The 20,751-nt window shown below is 38.7% G+C and overlaps 1 protein-coding gene across 1 annotated transcript in view; it reads left to right on the top strand.

Moving 5' to 3' along the window:
- COL24A1 (collagen type XXIV alpha 1 chain) overlaps positions 1 to 4,978 on the top strand; it is a 368,100-nt gene extending 363,122 nt beyond the window's left edge. Inside the window, exons 58-59 of the mRNA XM_065887776.1 lie at positions 1,693 to 1,908; positions 4,832 to 4,978. Of these exons, the coding sequence (XP_065743848.1) occupies positions 1,693 to 1,908; positions 4,832 to 4,978 (363 nt within the window). The remainder of the gene's footprint in view (positions 1 to 1,692; positions 1,909 to 4,831) is intronic.
- Positions 4,979 to 20,751: the final 15,773 nt, after the last annotated feature.

The following is a 20,751-nucleotide window of genomic DNA, read 5'->3' as shown; positions in this document are numbered from 1 at the left end:
GAGCAGCGTGATCGTCCTGCTTCCAAACTATGCACGATCATCCTCACTCCCCTGGGTTTAGCCCAGGATTTTTTTTTTTTTTTTTTTTTTTTTTTTTGCGGTACGCAGGCCTCTCACTGTTGTGGCCTCTCCCGTTGCGGAGCACAGGCTCCGGACGCGCAGGCTCAGTGGCCATGGCTCACGGGCCCAGCCGCTCCGCGGCATGTGGGATCTTCCCGGACCAGGGCACGCACCCGTGTCCCCTGCATCGGCAGGCGGACTCTCAACCACTGCGCCACCAGGGAAGCCCCAGCCCAGGATTTTTATTTGGATTATCGTGGAAGAAAAGGGGAGACTGGTGTGCAAAGAAGACAGGATCAAATGAAGGAGCTGCACTCCAGTTCTTTCCTTGGCTCAATCAATTCTCCCATCTCTCCTATCCATAAGCGCAACCTGAGAAAGACTGCGCAGGTAGTGGAAAGAACAGCAGACTTGCAATCTGGAACCTGGATTCTAATTTCTTTTCCCCTACAAACCTGGGGAATGATGCTGTGAGCCACCAGAGAGCCCACTCTGTGCCAGGTGCTGTGCTAGCTAAATGACAGTGGGCACCTCTCATCCTCATAACAACCCTGTCATGTCGGGGTTATACCCAGCTTTACCAACAAAGAAACTAAAGCTCAGAAAGGCTACATACGTCACAGGTTTGTGGTTCTCATCTGCAAAATGAAGGAATTTGAATTACTTCAGCTCTAATATTCCTCATGATGATCCTTCCATGTTTTCATCTTTATACTCTTCCTTTGCCTTTCCTCTCTTTCCCTGAAGTTTTGCTTTTTTGTTGTCATTTTATTTTTTTTCCTTCTCTGTTACCTCATAACTGATATTTCTCTGATTTTGTGTTTGGAGATTAACATAAATTCCTCAGTAGGAACTACTTCTATTCATTTATGTTATGACCATCCCCATGCTTGAATAATGCTAAAATATTTGATGATGATGTCTAAAGCTATAGAAAAATCTGTTTCCTTGTTCAAGCCTAGAAAACGTGCAGTCATACTTCCTTGCTCCAGTGTTGCCCTATATCGTTCACTTTATTAGTAAATACTTGCTCACGCATTCATTCATTCATGCAATAAACATTTACTGATGACTCACTGTATGACTGGAACTGCATTAGGGGCTGGCAACACAAAGACTAAGATTCTGTCTTTGTCTGTAAAGGCTCTCATAGTTAAAATTAATCAATTTATTATTACAACTTTCAACTTATCTTTGGAAACTCAAAAATAAATCTTCAAATGAAAGTATAGACAGAATTTCAGATTTTTATGAAAAAATTTTAAGCAATAATCAACAACAAATTATTAATGCATCTTAAATAACATTATGCAAAGTATCTCCTTTTTTGTTGTTGTTCATATCTAGTAGCCTAGTAGTATGCTAAAGCCAGCTCATACTGCTCAGGAGAGCCTATGATTAATGTCTCTTGTGAACTCCATGTTTAATGACACGACCTTGATAGCCTAAAACCAGCCATGGTGGGAGTATTTACAACTCCCACCATAGGGGTGGAAATCAGAAAATGCTATAAATCAGGGATTCCCCCCTGCCCCACCCCTGGCCTGTCAAGGACTTTCTTCAGGCTTCCCCAAACTGTAAGGCTTTCAATTGCCATATCTTATAACTTGCATATTGTTTCAATGACATTAGTTGGAGTTTGGAGTTGGAAAAGTCCAGATGAACTTCCTTCATTTACTGAGCTCAGAAGCCACCCATATCATCACCATTCATTGTCTAAACACTCCAGTGTGGACAAGTGCTCAGACAAGTGGCTCAGGATTGACTATTGGTTTCAAGGGATGGAATAGCCAGATTTTCGAAGAAAACACTCTACTTGAACCTAAAGTGCTTTCAGACGACTGCAAGGTAAGGGAATGGCACTTTTAGGATTGTTCAATATAACTAACGTAAAATTGATAAAACTATATAAAATTAATATAATGAGTAAGACTTTAATTGCAAACCACAGATACAGAAGGGTAGTAAGTTTTAACGTGCCTGATGTGTAATAACCGTACATTTTTCAGAGTCAAAGATTTGCTTATATCATATCAACTTTTGTCACACCCATTGTTCATCCGTGAAGTTTTATATGCAAAACAGGTGTTAATACATAAATTTAATTTTTATTCCCCATATGAAATAATTATATCATAGATCGATGGATGGATAGATAGACAGATGGCAGATAGGGCATATAGACAAATGATTTCTTTCCTATATTTTTAGCACTGTGATTCTGCATCTCATTACATCATGGAAGGCAGGTTATAGAGGCAAGTCAGCTTTATTTCATTTTGTCAGTCCCTATACCTGATACCAAATAATGGGCATAATGGCAGATTGACTGACCCTACAAATCTGTATTTGAATCATAGCCCATTTTTCCTATTAAATAATAGTGAAGAGTCTATAATTTTAAAACATTACGTTGTGGAGTAGGTGTCGCAAACTATAATCCACAGACCAAATCTAGCCCAGCACTCGTCTTCATACATATATGCTACTGGAACACAGCCACACTCATTCATTTGTTTATTATCTAGGGCTGTTATCACACTATAATGGCTGAGTTGAGCAAGTGCGACAGAGACTGTATGGCCCACAAAACCTAAAACAGTTATTATCTAACCCTTTACAGAAGAGTTTGCTGACTCCTGTTATATAGTATAGGGTTGTCCACTTTACATACATCCTAATTTCTTTAAGTAGCTCGGTTTCCTGTTCTGGTGTACTATGAAGCCCATGATTTAGGATCTCTTACCATTTCTCTTACCATTACTTTTTCACATTTCATTTGCAGATAAACAGCTCTTGGGTATTTGAAAAATCATAAGCAAACAGAAGTATACAGCTCACTCTCTATAGGTGAAGAGATCAATATTACCGACAAATTAATTTAACTTTCACAATTTTGTCCTGAAACTTTTAGTGACTCACTACTATCTCTGAGACACAATCAAAACTTATCAGCTCTTTATTCAGCCGTTAGAATAGTCAGGCCCCAAACCTACCTTTCTACCTTTCACTGACTGTGTACCCTAAAGTGTGGTCCACCTGATCTATTTATAATAATAATAACAACAAAAACAACAATTCCTACTACTAATTATTGGAGACTTATTAGATGACAGGTACCATGTACTGCATACATTATTTAATTATAAAAGCTTTGTGAAGAAGTTCCTATTAGTATCATTTTATAGGTAAGAAAGTGAAGGCACAGAGGTTAAGTAACTTGTTCAAGGTCATACAGCTAATTAGCAGAGGAGCAAGAAATCAACCCCAGGTGTGTACAGTTCCAAAGTCAATGCCATGCTACACTGCTAGGGACTTTTAATTGAAGACTCATTTAATCCACACAATACTGTGAGGTAGGTTTTTATTCTTCTCATTTTATATGTGAAGAGAATAGCTCTACTTGGGTTTCTATCAAAATCTGTTCCAAGTCAAAATCTGTGCACTTAAACCCCATGCTAGGCTTATTTTCACAACCACATTCTACTTTTCCAACTTTTTGTTTTTTTCTATTCAGGTCATTCCCTTTCTCTGAAGTGCCGTTCTCTACCCCTCTAACCAAGTGGAAACTGTAGGCAAACTTTAAGGCCCATCTTAAATTCTGAATTCACAAAGCTTTCCCTGACACTTCCAGTTGGAAATGAGGGACTTACTTAGCACTCATTGTCTACATTATTTATGTTGCATTTATCATATACAGTCTTATATTATGGCTGTTTCTCCTCTCCCCAACTAAATTTATAAGTTGCTAGAATTCAGAAGCCAGAACTAATTTATTCATCTTTATATTTTCCAAGCACTGTAAGGAAATGAAGGATTACATCTTATTCAACTGTGCCAAATGTACTTAGTGTTCAACACATATTGTTTGAGATTTAATGAAGTTAATCTGACAGTGTCTTACACAGGGAACTCTATTCTAGTTATTATACCAAGCTTGTGACTTTGGTAATTTATCTTCTGTGAGCTTCAATTGCCTTAACATAAAATGGAATTTATAGTTTAGATAATTTCTAAAGCTCCTTCAAACTTTAAAATTTATACCATGATAATTCTGTGAATGAGTAAATGAATAAACTCCTGTATAAAAAGCTTCACAAAACTAGTCAACTGTGTTTCTCTATTTTGTCTTCTTGAATCTTAATCATGTAATAGTTTTTGATCCATAACAGAATTTACCAGAAACAAAAGAGCATACAGTAATAAAGAGAAACAGAAAGGCCTAGAAGGAAAGGAAGAGAGGAATGAAAGAAACTATATAAACAGTAACCACAGAATGGAAAAAAAAGAAACCTAAAAGATGATTCAATGTAATTATAATTTACTTCTACTGAAGTGATTCTGCTTATTTCCTGCCTAAAGTACAGAGAGGTTGAGCTAGCTCATTCCCTTTCATCCAAGAAAAATGCCCATCCTGAAACATCACTCCCAAATAAAGGAACACAAAACAGATGGGTATTACTCATATTAGGAATAGTGCAGTTTTTAAATTCATATCTGGTCCAATGATCCACAGACAACAGAAGCAGAAACCCTCAAAAGAAAAATCAGAACACACAATGCCATTTAAAGAAAGGAATAAGCACATATTTTCAATTATTCATAGTAATTGTTACCGTTTTTTGAGCATTTACTCTGTGCCAGGCATTGTTCTAGGCACTTTCTGTTCATTATTTCTAATCCTTAAAATAAGTCTACATTGTCTATGAAGGACACTGTCTGCTGCTAATGAAACAATTACAGATTAAAGCATTTCATTCTTATTTTACAGATTCAAGATGGCAGCTGGCATAAAGCAAAATTCCTTTTTCACACCCAGGACCCTAATCAACTTCCAGTAATTGAAGTACAAAAACTTCCTCATCTCAAAACTGAACGGAAGTACTACATTGAAAGCAGTTCTGTATGCTTTCTCTAAAGTCTCTGAATTAGTTCAGAATTCATGCTGTTGGCCAGGTAATTGCTGCAGAGGGGGAAAAATATAGACAGAAAGGTACTATTGGATATTATGAAATGCATGGAATAAAGCATTGGCTAAATCTTAAAGAATCTCAGGAAGAAAAGACTTCCTCCTAAGAAGGAGACGAGGCATTTTTTAAAGGACTATAAGTATTTAATTCTTTTAAAAATTATATTGATCTGAGCTTTCTTAGAGAATTCTCTAGAACTGAACATTTATAAACATGGAATTCTTCAGGATATTCTATATTTTTTGACTGTCTGAGAGCAAAGTACCCATTAGACAGCTGGAGACGCAAAGCACTATGGAGCAATACTGGCTAATGCTCCCAAACGTGCAATGCTTCTGTCTAAAAATTGCAAGCCACAGTCTGATATGTCTTATTTTCCCAAGTACTAAGCTGTATTCAGGTCCCCAGTGGGCATATACATCTTAGCCCGTGATACACTACCTCTTACATGTTGCCTTTTTGTGTTGCTTGATGCTCTTTCTAAAACAAGGTGCTTGTGGCTTTCATAGACTATTTCTTTATTCGTCTCTGTCATTCTTTAAGAGTGTATGTACTGGTTACATCAAGATATATTTTGGTTGTTAGTACTTATTTTAATTTGTTTGGTCACATACTTAATAACAAGTAAAACATTATTTATGTGAAGTCCTTGTTTTATTTTAAAATTCTCTTTGTGGATATTAGAATCAAAGCCAGCACACTGTAACCGGTGCTTAAGCACAAGAGAATTGGGAGGGGTTTTTTTTTAACTGTTTTATTTTTAAATTGCTGTAAAAAATTGTAGGCCAGCTACATCCAGTAGTAGGTTTGGGTTAGAGTTTAGGGGTTGTGATATACTATTTTTAAAAATCCATGATCATCTGGGATGATATTTTGTGTATATATATTTTGTAAAGTTCTAATTAATTCAGCAAATCTTTTGAAATTGCTGATGTTTTAAATTATAAAAGCTTTATATTTCTGCTTCATAGAAATTACATGTTTTTGTAATTATTCATTGATTTTCTTTCACTGTTCTTAAATTTAATGTGTTGGGACCTAAAAGAATTCAATTTACCAGTCTTTAAAGTAACATTCAGGAAAACAAAAACAGTCCTTTGCTATTTAAAATAGGCTCAGCAAGTTCAGACTTTCCTTGTTGTCAGAGAAGTGTTAGTTAAGTATTAAAAGAAAAATATTATACCTTTTGTTATATAGAAAAGCATGTACATCCATTATAAACATACTATTAGCCAAAGCAAACCACACTTGCCTATCTATAATAAAAATGTGCTTTAAAATCTTTTTTGGTGGTATTTGTTTTTCTTCTTTTTTTACCATATCCTTTTATTATATATGACAGCCCTTCTGGCATAGACCTTCTGTACTATATATATTACATTACCAGAAAGTACCTATTGCATACCTATAAAAGGATTATAGGGCCTATCTCCTACTTGTACAAAATGAGGTCATGGCACAGAAATAAACTCTCTCATATATGGTCAACTGATTTCCAACAAGGGTGCCAAGACCATTCAGTGGGAAAAGTACAGTTTTTTCAACAAATAGTTCTGGGAAAACTGGATATCCACATGCAAAAGAATGAAGTTGGACCCTTATCTTACATCATACACAAAAACTGACTCAAAATGATGAAAACTATTACTGTAACCCACATTTGGAATAATATCAAAAATTTTAAAAAACACTTAAAATGGATCAAAGTCCTAAATGTAAGAGCTAAAACTATAAAACTCTTAAAAGAAAACTTAGGTGAAAGGCTTCATGACATTAGATTTGGCAATGATTTCTTGGAGCTGACACCAAAAGGACATTCAACAAATGAAAACAATAAATTGGACTACAGCAAAATTTAAATCTTCTGTGCATCAAAGGACACTATCAAGAGAGTGAAAAGACATCACACTGAATGGGAGAAAATATTTGCATATTTTATGTTCGATAAGGGATTAATATCCAAAATATATGAAGAACTCTTAAAACCCCACACAAAAAACAAAAAAACCCCCAAGCAACCCAATTTAAAAATGGGAAAGGGACTTTTCTGGTGGTCCTTCCCTGGTGGTCCCACAGGTAAGGCTCCGCGCTCCCAATGCAGGGGGCCTGGGCTAAATCCCTGGTCGGAGAACTAGATCCCACATACATGCCACAACTAAGAGTCCGCATGCTGCAACGAAGATCCCGTGTGCCACAACTAAGACCCGGTGCAGCCAAAATAATAAATAAATAAATAAAAATGGGCAAAAGACTTAACAGACATTTCTCTGAGGAAGATATACAATGGCCAACAAATGAAAAGATGCTCAACATCACTAGTCATTAGGTACAAATCAAAACCATAGTTAGATACCACTTTGTACCCATTAAGATGGCTATTACCATCCTCCCCAAAAGAGGAAAATAACAAGTGCTGGTGAAGATATGGAGAAATTGGAACGCTTATACATTGCTGGTGGGAATGTATTATGGTATAGCCACTGTGGAAAATAGTTTGGCAGCTCCTCAAAAGTTAAAGATAGAATTACCATATATGACCCAGTAATTCTACTTCACATATATACCCAAAAGAATTGAAAGAAGGGACTCAAACAGATACTTGTATACCAGTGTTCACAGAGGTATTATTCAGAAGAGCCAAAAGGTAGAAACAACCCCAATGTGCATCAACAGATGATATGATAAAATATGGTAGGTACATACAGTAGACTATTATTCAACCTTAAAAAGGAATGAAATTCTGATATATGCTCCAACATTGATGTACCTTGAAAACGTTATGCTATGTGAAATAAGCCAGACCAAAAGGGAAAATACTGTATGATTCCACTTATAGGAAGTACCAAGAACAGACAAATTCATAAACCAAAAATACAATAGAGGTTACCAGAGGCTGAGTGGGGTAGGAATGAGGAATTGTTGTTTTTTAATGAATATAGAGTTTCTGTTTGGAATGATTACAAAGTTCTGGAGATGGGTGGTAATGATGGTTGCACATCAATTTGAATACGCTTACTGCAACTAAATTGTACACTTAAAATGATTAAAATGACCAATTTTATGCTGTATACTTTACCACAAATTTTTTTTTAAAATGGAGCTATGGCAAATATGTCTGATTTCCTGCTTGAGAAACACAAATGTTTTTTAAAAGGAGCCAAGACTGATTCTAAATGAAGGAACCCATAGTTTATACTCTAGTTTCAGTTCATATGCTGTACCTTCTGTTTACCCTCCCCCCAAAAAAAAACTTATATCACAGACATAAATGAATTTCCTAGGTATCCCAGGTATCATTTAGGAAATATATATAAAACAGAAATTCCTTACTTTGTGTTTGTTTTGTTCCTGAAATATTAAATTTAAAGCAAATTTTAATCAACTTATTTATATGCAGTATAGTCTGGTGTTTTAAGAGTACTCTGAGGGTAAGCTATGTGACTTTGCGTGTATTATATATTCTTCATTGCCCCAGTTTCTTCACTGTAAAATGGGGACAATAAAAGTAAAAATCTATATTAATTAGGGGTTCTCCAGAGAAATAGAAATAGTAGGATAGACAAATGAAAGATAACAGATAAATTGATGAGAGATGACTAGACAGATATAAAGATATAGATTTAATATATATAATATACATATAACATTACATAATAAAACATGTTTTAAATATATACTATATTTAATATTAATATATTAAATACGTAAATTGTAATTAAAATTATATTAAAGTTAATATATTAATAATATATTAATTATATATATTATATGGAGATTTATTATGATGAATTGGCTCACATGATTCTGGAAGCTGAGATGTCCCACAACCTGCAAGCTAGAAACCCAGGAAAGCCAGTGGGGTAATGCATTTAAGTCTGAAGGGCTGAGAACCAATGGTTTAAAACCCAGTCTGGGGGCTAGAGAAGATGAGATGTCCCAACTCAAGCATGCAGACAGAAAGCGAAGAGGGGCAAATTCCTCCTTCCTTTGCCATTTCTACTCACGCCCTCCACGGACTGGTTAATGCCCACACACATGGAGGCAGCATTTTACTTTACCAAGTCTATTGGTTGAAATCCTACTCCCATCCAGAAACACCCTGTCAGACACACCCAGAAATAAATTTTAACCTGGTCACCCTGTGACCAGTCAAACTGACACATAAAATGAACCATCACACTATCTTAACTGGAATGAAACAGAAATATAGTTCTTTCTGTAGGAAGCAAAAAGGTGGTTTTCTCATTTGGTAACTTTGCAATAAGAGAGCGAATGCCACTAATGGCAAAGAAATGATTTGAGCAGTGAGCAGTAGGAACACGTGTTTGGAAGCAGGCACTCTGGCAAACCTCACTTTCTGACCAAAATGTATGAGTTTGGCCCTCTCACACAAGACTAGCAGTTTCAAAAATAAGTGTTAAGCTAAGTCTTCAATGTATAGTGCTCTGTCCTATTAAAGCATAACTTTTCACTCTGACCTACACAGTAATTGGCTATGGTAAGTACGATGAAGTCATTGTCACCTAAGCCTAGGTACACAATTATGCAATCTGTGTGCTTTGGATTCAGAGTCCTGGTATAATTCAAAGCCAGATTAGAAAAATGGCACCTCTGTAGAGAAGAGCAACTGGCAGGGAGTCCGAACTATCATCTTGGCTGTCCCTAGCGGGGAAATTTTAGGACTGCACACAAGTACAGAAAATAATCTCACTGACAATCCACTAAAAATAATTTGATTTTGCTGGGTATCTAGTTCGGGACAAATTTAGAGTTGGAATCAAGAAAACTTCTCACTTCTTGAAGCAAACACTGGAAATCCAGTTTCATGAAAAAGACATTCTTCATTAAGGGATAAAGATCTCCCTCATCCATTAGAAAAGAAAAAACTTTAGGGGCTCAAGATGGCGGTGTAGTAGAACGGGGAACTCACCTCCTCCCACAAATACATCAAAAATACATCTACAAAGGTAACAATTCTCAAAGAACACCTAGTGAACACGAGCAGAAGACCTCAAACACCTGAAAGGACAAGAAAGAGCTCCAGGTAACTGGGAAGGACAAAAGGAAAAAAAAAAAAAAAAAAAGAGGAAGCGAGATGGGACCTGTGCCCCTGGGAGGGAGCTGAAAGGAGAGAAGTTCCCACACCCTGGGAAGGCCCCTCACCAGCGGGGAGATCAGCCGCGACAGAAAAGAAACTTCAAAGGCTCAGAAGAGGCCGCAACAACCAGTTTGTGGTAGGCAGAAGAAAGAGAGACCTACAGACCTACACAGACAAGTCCGTGCCACTGCCCTGAACGCCCCAGTCTGAGACGCGCAGCTGCTAGTATGGGCGGGGGCGGGTGCTGGAACTTGGGATTTAGAGGATAGACACGGGGAGAGGCTGGCTGCGCTGAGACAGCCTGAAGGGTCTGGAGTGTGGTACAGCCGCAACTGCGAGTGTTCACGTAAGAAGCACAGGCCTGCCACAGAAGCAAAGTGCCATTGTTAAGTGGCATGCAAAGGGAGGGGCGGGGCTGCCATTGGAGCCTCCTTCTCTATGCGCTGGCTCCCGCCTCCGTGGGCTCCAAGGGAGTGCACCCCAGCCACCACCTCAGCCGGCTCCCACGCCATGCGCTGCCTCAGCAGGCCCTGGGAGCAGACACCAGCAGGTTCCCCATATGCAGACGTGAAGCTGAAACTAGAGCTGAGCCATGCGACTTAGGATGCAGGGCTGAAATCTCTTCCTGTGGCTGCATGAGCCATGGATTTACACCTCTGCCGCCAGCTTTGTAAATTCAGCACCTGCGAGACACCTGAACAGACAATGGGTGCTCCCGCAGCTGGGACAGGTCTGGCCTTCACAGCTGTGGGCTTTGTGGGCATGTGCACACGGGGGCTGGGCCAGGCCAGGGTCTCAGCTGCCTCCATAGCTCCCAGAGCAGGTCCAGGTGCACAACTACTGCAGTCCTGGGACCTGACTTCTGTGGATCTGTGCTGGTGGCCTTGTGAAAACAACGCCTGAAAGACACCAGGGCTGATTGCCAGAATTTCCACAGTTGAGGCAGGGCCAATGGCAGTCCAACCACACAGTGTCCTCTGTGAGCCCACACAATAGGTGAAAGGTGACACAGCAGAGGATACTCACTGGTGAACAGCTCTGGTGGAGGAATACTCAGCAGCTTCTCTTAGTGGGAGTACTCTAATCCCACCTACCTCACACTGCAGATCAGAAACACAGCTCAGAAATGTATCTGGGGGCTTCTACTCCAACAACTTAGGAAGCAGACCCTGCCCCTGACAGGGCAGTGACAACCACAGAGCCAACAGGAGGTCCCACTCAATATCCAGTGCAGGCTCTAGTCATCACAACACCAGTCACACCTCTTATCCAGGGGATAACGACCAGCATACACTGAGGAAAGAGGCAGCAGCATCCATACGAAAAACAGTCCTCACACACAAAAAAATAGTAAACCCACACAGGCTGCACAGGGACGATGCCACATAAAATAGCCCTCCAAGACCACAGTAGATAAGTGTTTCTCCGAAACTCATAGTGCAAGAGAAATATAAATATTTATATACTTCTAAGAAGCAGATGAACCACTCCCAATTAAAAGATCAAGAGAATTCCCCTGAAAGAACAATGAAACAGACCTCTTCAGTCTAACAGAGGCAGAGTTCAAAAAGGAGATAATGAAAATACTGAAGGAATTAAGAAAGGCCATCAAGAGAAATGCAGATTACTGTAAAAAGTAACTAGAAGCTATAAGGTGGAGCCAAGAAAAATTATAAAATTCATTTGCAGAGACGAAACTAAACTAAAGGCAATGAATAGCAGAACGAATAATGCAGAACAAATAAGTGACATGGAAGATAGAACAATGGAAATCACCCAATGAGAACGGCAGAAAGAAACCCAAATGAAAAAAAAAAAAAGAAAGCAATATGAGAAACCTATGGGATAATATAAAGCATGCCAGTCAACACATAATAGGGATCCTAGAAGTAGAAGAAAGAGAAAAAGGGACTGAAGATAGATTTGAAGAAACTATGGCTAAAACTTCCCAAATCTAGGGCTTCCCTGGTGGTGCAGTGGTCGAGAGTCTGCCTGCCAATGCAGGGGACGCGGGTTCGTGCCCCGTTCCAGGAAGATCCCGTGAGCCCTGGCCACTGAGCCTGCGCGTCTGGAGCCTGTGCTCCGCAAAGGGAGAGGCCACAACGGTGAAAGGCCCGCGTATTGCAAAAAAAAAAAAACTTCCCAAATCTAAAGAAAGAAACAGATATCCAGGTACAGGAAGCACAGAGGGTCCCAAACAAGATAAACCCAAACAGACCTACATCAAGACATACCATAATTTAAATGGCAAACATTAAAGGATAGCAATCCAGATGGTGAAAGAGTAGGGCATGGAGCTCACCTCCTCCTGCAAATACATCAAAAATACATCAACATGTGGAACAGTTCACAAAGAACACTGGCAGAAGACCTCAGACTTCTAAAAGGGGAAAGAAATCTCCATGTAACTGGGAAGGACAAAAGCAAAGCAAAAAAAGAGAAAGGAATCAAGACAGGACTTGTACCCTAGGGAGGGAGCTATGAAAGAGGAAAGGTTCCTGCACCCTGGGAGGTCCCCTCACTGGCAGGGAGATGAGCCTGGACAGAGGGGGAGCTTCAGAGCCTTGGAGGAGAATGCAGCAACCGGTCTGCAGAAGACAAAACAGAGAGTGACCTGCACAGATGATTGGTACCAATGCCCTGCACTCCCCAGCCTGAGATGCTTGTCCACTGGTGCGGGTCGGGGCTGGATACTAAAGCTTGGGCTTCAGAGATCAGACGAGGGGAGAGGACTGGGGATGGCTGCGTGGAGACAGCCTGAAGGGGCTAGACTGTGGCAACTGGGAGTGTATGTGGAAGAAGCCTAAGCTAAACAGAGAGGCAAGGCGCCATTGTTGGGGGGCACAGGAGGAGAGGGGCGGGACCGCCATAGGAGGTTCTTTCCCTGCATGTGCTCTCAGGCAAAAGGACACTACCAACACCAACGTGAGCTCTGGGGGTGAGCATGAGCTGACACTGCCATCGCAGGCTCCAGAGACAGAAGCAGGCCACTGCCACTTCTGAGAGAACCAGGAGCAGGCACATTCGCTGTCCCCACCATCCTGGGAGCACCCACGGCTGCTGCTGAAAGACACACAAACAGGCGCCAATTGCTGCCCCTGCCCAGCACGGGCCCTGGGAGCTCACACTACCCGCTGCCGCCACCGAGAGACCCAAGAGCAGGTGCCAATCGCTGCCCCCATTGGCACGGGTCCCTGGCCGTTATCAAGGGGATAACAGCCAGCACACGGTGAAGAAAGAGGCAGCAAGCATCCATAATAAAAGCAGCCAAAGATATTAAACCCACACAAGCTATGCAGGGACACCTCCACATATACACAGCCTTCCGAGACTACAGTAGATAATTGTTTCTCCTAAACTCACAGAGGAAAAGAAATGTAAGTAAGATGGAGAAGCAGAGGAACCATTCCCAGTTAAAAGACTTAGAGAATTCCCCTGAAGGAACAAACAATGAAACAGACCTCTTCATTCAAACAGACACAGAGTTCAAAAAGGAGGTAATGAAAATACTGAAGGAATTAAGAAAGGCTATTGACAAAAATGCAGATTACTGTAAAAAGTAACTAGAACCTATAAGGAGGAGCCAAGGAAACATAAAATTCATCTGCCAAGATGAAAGCTGAGATAACAACAGTGAATAACAGAATAAATAATGCAAAAGAACAAATAAGTGATCAGAAAGATAGAATAATGGAAGTCACCAGATCAGAACAGTAGACAGAAAGCCAAATGAAAGCAACGTAAGAGACCTATGGGATAATATGAAGTGTGCCAGTACACACATAAGAGGGATTCCAGAAGAAGAAGAAAGAGAAAAGGGGATTGAAAATGTATTTGAATAAATTATGTCTGAATACTTGCCAAACCTAAAGAAAGAAACAGATATCCAGATACAAGAAGCATAGAGGGTCCCAAACAAGATAAACCCAAACAGACCTACACCAAGACATATTATAAGAAAAATGGCAAAAGTTAAAGAGAGAATTCTAAAGGCAGCAAGAGAAAAACAAAGAGTTAAATTACAAGAGAACCCCAATAAAGCTATCAGCTGATTTCTCTACAGAAATGCTGCAGGCCAGAAGGGAGTGGCAAAATATATTCAAAATCTTGAAAGGGAAAAATCTGCAACTTAGAATACTCTATCCAGCAAGATTATCACTTAGAACAGGAGAGAGAAAGAATTTCTCAGACAAGCAAGAACTACAAAAGAATACAGCAATACTAAACCTATCCTAAAAGAAATATTGAAAGGTCTTCTCTACATAGAAAAGAAGCAAGAAGATATAGGAAAGAGAAAATCACAATTGGAAAGTAAATCACTTAATTAAGCCACTATACAGATCAAAAAGAAAAAAACCTCTGTGAAAGCAATGATAAACACAAGGAATAGCAAAGTAAACATGAAAATGTAAAAGAGGACATCAAAATCATAAAACGTGGGGTAGAAGAGTAAGAAAATGTAGATTCCTTTTTTTAGAATGTGTTTCAGCCTACATGACTATCAATCTAAAGCAAGTAGATATAGGTAGGGGTTAACATACTTGAAAAACAGGGTAACCACAAACCAAAAACATACAATAAATTCACAAAACTCAAAAAGAAGAAAACAGAAGCATAAAATAAAAGGAAATTATCAAACCAAAAAAGAAAAAGAAACAAAGAAACATAGAATCAACTGGAAAACAAGGTTTAAAATGGCAATAAATATCTACCAATAATTACATTAAATGTCAATGGACTAAATACTCCAATCAAAAGACACAGAGTGTGAGACTGGATAAAAAAACAAGAGCCTACAATATGGTGCCTACAAGAGACCCACTTTAGTGCAAAGGATACACATAGATTGAAAGTGAGGGGACAGAAAAAGATATTTCATGCAAACAGAAATGACAAGAAAGTGGGGGTCACCATACACATACCAGACAAACTAAACTTTAAAAAAAAGGCTATAAAGAAAGATAAAGAACACTATATAATGATAAAATGATCAATACAAGAAGAGGATTCTACACTCAATACACATGTGCCTAGTATAGGAGCACCTAACACTTAAAACAAATACTAACAGACAGAAAGGGAAAAACTGATGGGAATACAATAATAGCAGGAGACTTTAACCCCACTCACGTCAATGGACAAATCTTCAAGACAGAAAATCAATGAGGCAACAGAGATCCTAAATGATGCAATAGAAAGTTAGACTTAATTGATATTTTCAGGACATTATATCCCAAAAAAACAGAATACACATTCTTTTCAAGTGCACATGGAACATTCTCTAAGACTGACCACATAACTAGGGCACAAAACAAAACCCAACAAATTTAAGAATATAGAAATTACTTCAAGCACCTTCTCAGCCCATAAAAACATGAAATTAGAAATCAACCACAGAAAAGGAAACAAGAAGAAGAAACTTACATGGAGACTAAACAACATGCTACTAAACTACCAATGGGTCAACAATGTAATTAAAGAGAAAATTTAAAAATAACTTGAGACAAATGACAATGAAAACACAACCTTACAAAAATCTATGGGATGCAGCAAAAGCAATTCTTGGTGGGAAGTTCATAGTTATATAGGCCTTGCTCAAAAAACAAGAAAAATCTCAAATAAACAACCTAACCTGCCACCCAAAAGAATTAGAAAAAGAACAAACAAAACCTAAAGTCAGCAAAAGAAAGGAAATAATGAAGATCAGAGAGAAAATAATATAAAATAGAGATTAAAAATAGAAAAAAAAATCAATAAAACCAAGAGGTGGTTCTTTGAAAGGGTAAGCCAAATTGACAAACCTCTAGCCAGGCTCACCAGAAGAAAAGAGAGAGAACCCAAATAAACAAACTAAGAAATGAAAGAGGAGAAATCACAACTAATACCACAGAAATACAAAAAAAACATAAGAGAATACTATGAAAAATTATATGCCAAAGAATTCGACAACCTAGAATAGACAACTTTCTAGAAATATACATCCTACCAAAAATGAATCAAGAAGAAGTGGATAACATAAACAGACTGATCACTAGAAGTAAAATAGAATCTGTAATAAAAGACAAAAAAATAAATCTCCCTACAAACAAAAGTACAGGACCAGATGTCTTCATAGGCAAATTCTACCAAACATACAAAGAAGAACCTACACTGATCCTTCTCAAAATTTTCCAAAAAGGTTGAAAAGTAAAGAACAATCCCAAAGACATTCTATGACACCACCATCACCCTGATACCAAAACCAAACAAAAATACCACCAAAAAACAAAATTAGGGCTTCCCTGATGGCGCAGTGGTTGAGAGTACACCTGCCGATGCAGGGGACACAGGTTTGTGCCCCGGTCCAGGAAGATCCCACATGCCGCGGAGCGGCTGGGCCCGTGAGCCATGGTCACTGAGCCTGCACGTCCAGAGCCTGTGCTCCGCAATGGGAGAGACCACGACAGTGAGAGGCCCGTGTACCCAACAAAAAAAACCAAACAAAATTAGAGCCCTATATATTTGATGAATATAGATGCAAAATTCTCAACAAACTACTAACAAACTGAATCCAACAACACATAAAAAAGATCATACAGCTTCAAGATGGCGGAGGAGTAAGACATGGAGATCACCTTCCTACCCACAAATACATTAAAACTACACCTACACGTGGAACAACTCCTACAGAACAACTACTGAATGCTAGAAGAAGACCTCAGACCTCCCAAAAGATGCCTGAGAGCGACCTACACACAGAGGTGGGGCCAAAACCAAAGCTGAACCCCAGGAGCTGTGTGAACAAAGAAGAGAAAGGGAAATTTCTCTGTGCAGCCTCTGGAGCAGCGGATTAAATCCCCACAATCAACTTGACATACCCTGCATCTGTGGAATACCTGAATAGACAACGAATCAATCCAAAATTAAGGGAGTGAACTTTGGGAACAACTGACAAGTGCAGACTTGGGGTTTGCTGTGACTGACTTGTTTCTGATTTTTATGTTTATCTTAGCATGGTTTTTAGCACTTGTTATTGTTGGTCGATTTGTTTATTGGTTTGTTTGCTCTCCTTTTTTATTATTACTTTTCTGGTTTTTTACATTAATAATTTTTTTTATTTTAATAATTATGTTTCTTTTGTTTTTTCTCCGTTCTCCTCTGAGCCATGTGACTGACGGGTCTTGGTGCTCCGGCCTGGTGTCAGGCCTGAGCCTCTGAGGTGGGAGAGCCGAGTTCAGAACACTGGACCATCAGAGACCTCCTGGCCCCACATAATAACAATCAGCAAGAGCTCTCACAGAGATCTCCGTATCAACATTAAGACCCAGCTCCACCCAAAGGCCAGCAAGCTCCAGTGCTAGAAGCCCCACGCCAAACAACTAGCAAGATAGGAACACAACCTCACCCATTAGCAGAGAGGCTGCCGAAAATCATACTAAGTTCACAGACACCCCAAAACACACCACTGGATGTAGCCCTGCCCACCAGAAAGACAAGATGCATCCCACCCACCAGAACACACGCACCAACACCCTCCACCAGGGAGCCTACACAAACCACTAAACCAACCTCACAAGTAGGAGGCAGACACCAAAAACAACAGGAACTACGAACCTGCACACTGCAAAAGGGAGACCCCCAAAACAGTAAGTTAAGCAAAATGAGAAGACAAAGAAATATGCAGGAGATGAGGAAGCAAGGTAAAAACCCACCAGACCAAACAAATGAAGAGGAAAAAGGCAGTCTACCTGACCACCTGAAAAAGAATTCAGAGTAATGATAGGAAAGATGATCCAAAATCTTGGAAATAGAATGGAGAAAATACAAGAAATGTTTAACAAGGACCCAGAAGAACTAAAGAGCAAAAAAACAATAATGAACACCACAATAAATGAAATTAAAAATTCTCTACAAGGAATCAATAGCAGAATAACTGAGGCAGAAGAACGGATAAGTGACCTGGAAGATAAAATAGTGGAAATAACTACCACAGGGCAGAATAAAGAAAAAATAATGAAAAGAATTGAGGACAGTCTCAGAGACTTCTGGGACAACATTAAACGTACCAACATTCGAATTATAGGGGTCCCAGAAGAAGAAGAGAAAAAGAAAGGGACTGAGAAAATATCTGAAGAGATTGTAGTTGAAAACTTCCTAATACAGGGAAGGAAATAGTCCAGGAAGCGCAGAGAGTTGCATACAGGATAAATCCAATGAGAAATACATCAAGACGCATACTAATCAAACTATCAAAAATTAAATACAAAGAAAATATATTAAAAGCACCAAGGGAAAAGCAACAAATAACATACAAGGGAATCCCCATAAGGCTAAGAGCTGATCTTTCAGCAGAAACTCTGCAAGCCAGAAGACAGTGGCAGGACATATTTAAAGTGATGAAAGGGAAAAACCTACAACCAAGATCACTCTACCCAGCAAGGATCTCATTCATATTCAACAGAGAAATTAAAACCTTTACAGACAAGCAAAAGTTAAGAGAATTCAGCACCATCAAACCAGCTTTACAACAAATGCTAAAGGAACTTCTATAGGCAGGAAACACAAGAGAAGGAAAAGACCTGTAATAACAAACCCAAAACAATTAAGAAAATGGTAACAGGAACATACATATCAATAATTATCTTAAACGTAAATGGATTAAAAGCTCCAACCAAAAGACACAGACTGGCTGAATGGATACAAAAACAAGACCTGTATATATGCTGTCTATAAGAGACCCACTTCAGACCTAGGGACACATACAGACTGAAAGTGAGGGGATGGAAAAAGATATTCCATGCAAATAGCAATAAAAAGAAACCTGGAGTAGCAATTCTCATAACAGATAAAATAGACTTTAAAATAAAGACTATTACAAGAGACAAAGAAGGATGCTACATAATGATCAAGGGATCAATCCAAGAAGAAGATATAACAATGGTAAATATTTATGCACCCAACACAGTAGCACCTCAATACATAAGGCAAGTGCTAACAGCCATAAAAGGAGAAATAAACATTAACACAATAAGAGTAGGGGACTTTAACACCCCACGTTCACAAATTGACAGATCAACCAAAATTTAAATAAATAAGGAAACACAAGCTTTAAATGATACATTAAACAAGATGGACTTAATTAATATTTATAGGACATTCTATCCAAAAAACAACAGAATACACTTTCTTCTCAAGTGCTCATGGAACATTCTCCAGGATAGATCATATTTGGGTCACAAATCAAGCCTCGGTAAATTTAAGAAAATTGAAATCGTATCAAGTGTGTGTTCTGACCACAGTGCTATGTGACTAGATATTAATTACAGGAAGAAAACTGTAAAAAATACAAACAAACGGAGGCTAAGCAATACACTACTAAATAACGAAGAGATCACTGAAGAAATCAAAGAGAAAATCAAAAAATACCTAGAAAAAAAAGACAATGAAAACACAATGACCCAAAACCTATGGGATGAAGCAAAAGCAGTTCTAAGAAGGAAGTTTATAGCAATAGAATCCTACCTCAAAAAACAACCTAAAATTACACCTAAAGGAATTAGAGAAAGAAGAACAAAAAAACCCCAAAGTTAACAGAAGGAAAGAAATCATAAATATCAGATCAGAAATAAATGAAAGAGAAATGAAGGAAACAACAACAAAGTTCAATAAAACTAAAACCTGGTTCTTGGAGAAGACAAACAAATTAATAAACCACTAGCCAGACTCATCAAGAAAAAAAGGGAGAAGACTCAAATCAATAGAATTAGAAATGAAAAAGGAGAAGTAACAACTGACACTGCAGAAACACAAAGGATCATGAGAGATTACTACAAGCAACTATATGCCAACAAAATGGACAACCTGTAAGAAATGGACAAATTCTTAGAAAAGCACAACCTTCCCAGACTGAACCAGGAAGAAATAGAAAATATAAACAGACCAATCACAAGCACTGAAATTGAAAATGTGATTAAAAGTCTTCCAAAAAACAAAAGCCCAGGACCAGATGGCTTCACAGGCAAATTCTATCAAACATTTAGAGGAGAGGTAATACCTATCCTTCTGAAAATCTTACAAAACACAGCAGAGCAAGACACACTCCCAAACCCATTCTACGAGGCCACCCTGATACCAAAACCAGGCAAAGATGTCACAAAAAAAGAAAATTACAGGCCAAAATCACTGATGAATATAGATGCAAAAATCCTCAACAAAATATTAGCAAACAGAATCCAACAGCACATGAAAAGGATCATACACCATGATCAAGTGGGGTTTGTCCCAGGAATGCAAGGATTCTTCAATATACACAAATCAATCAATGTGATAAACCATATTAACAAATTGAAGGATAAAAACCATATGATAATCTCAATAGATACAGAAAAAGCTTTCGAAAAAACTAAACATCCATTTATGATACAAACTCTGCAGAAAGTAGGCACAGAGGGAACTTACCTCAACATAATAAAGGCCATATGTGACAAACCCACAGCCAGCATCATTCTCAATGATCAAAAACTGAAACCATTTCCTCTAAGATCAGGAACAAGACAAGGTTGCCCACTCTCACCACTATTATTCAACATAGTTTTGGAAGTTTTAGCCACAGCAATCAGAGAAGGAAAAGAAATAAATGGAATC

Source organism: Phocoena phocoena, chromosome 1, assembly GCF_963924675.1.
Source record: "Phocoena phocoena chromosome 1, mPhoPho1.1, whole genome shotgun sequence".
In the NCBI taxonomy this organism is placed as follows: domain Eukaryota; kingdom Metazoa; phylum Chordata; class Mammalia; order Artiodactyla; family Phocoenidae; genus Phocoena; species Phocoena phocoena.
Note: the sequence above shows the minus strand (reverse complement) of the source record. Positions and strands in the feature narration are given on the sequence as shown.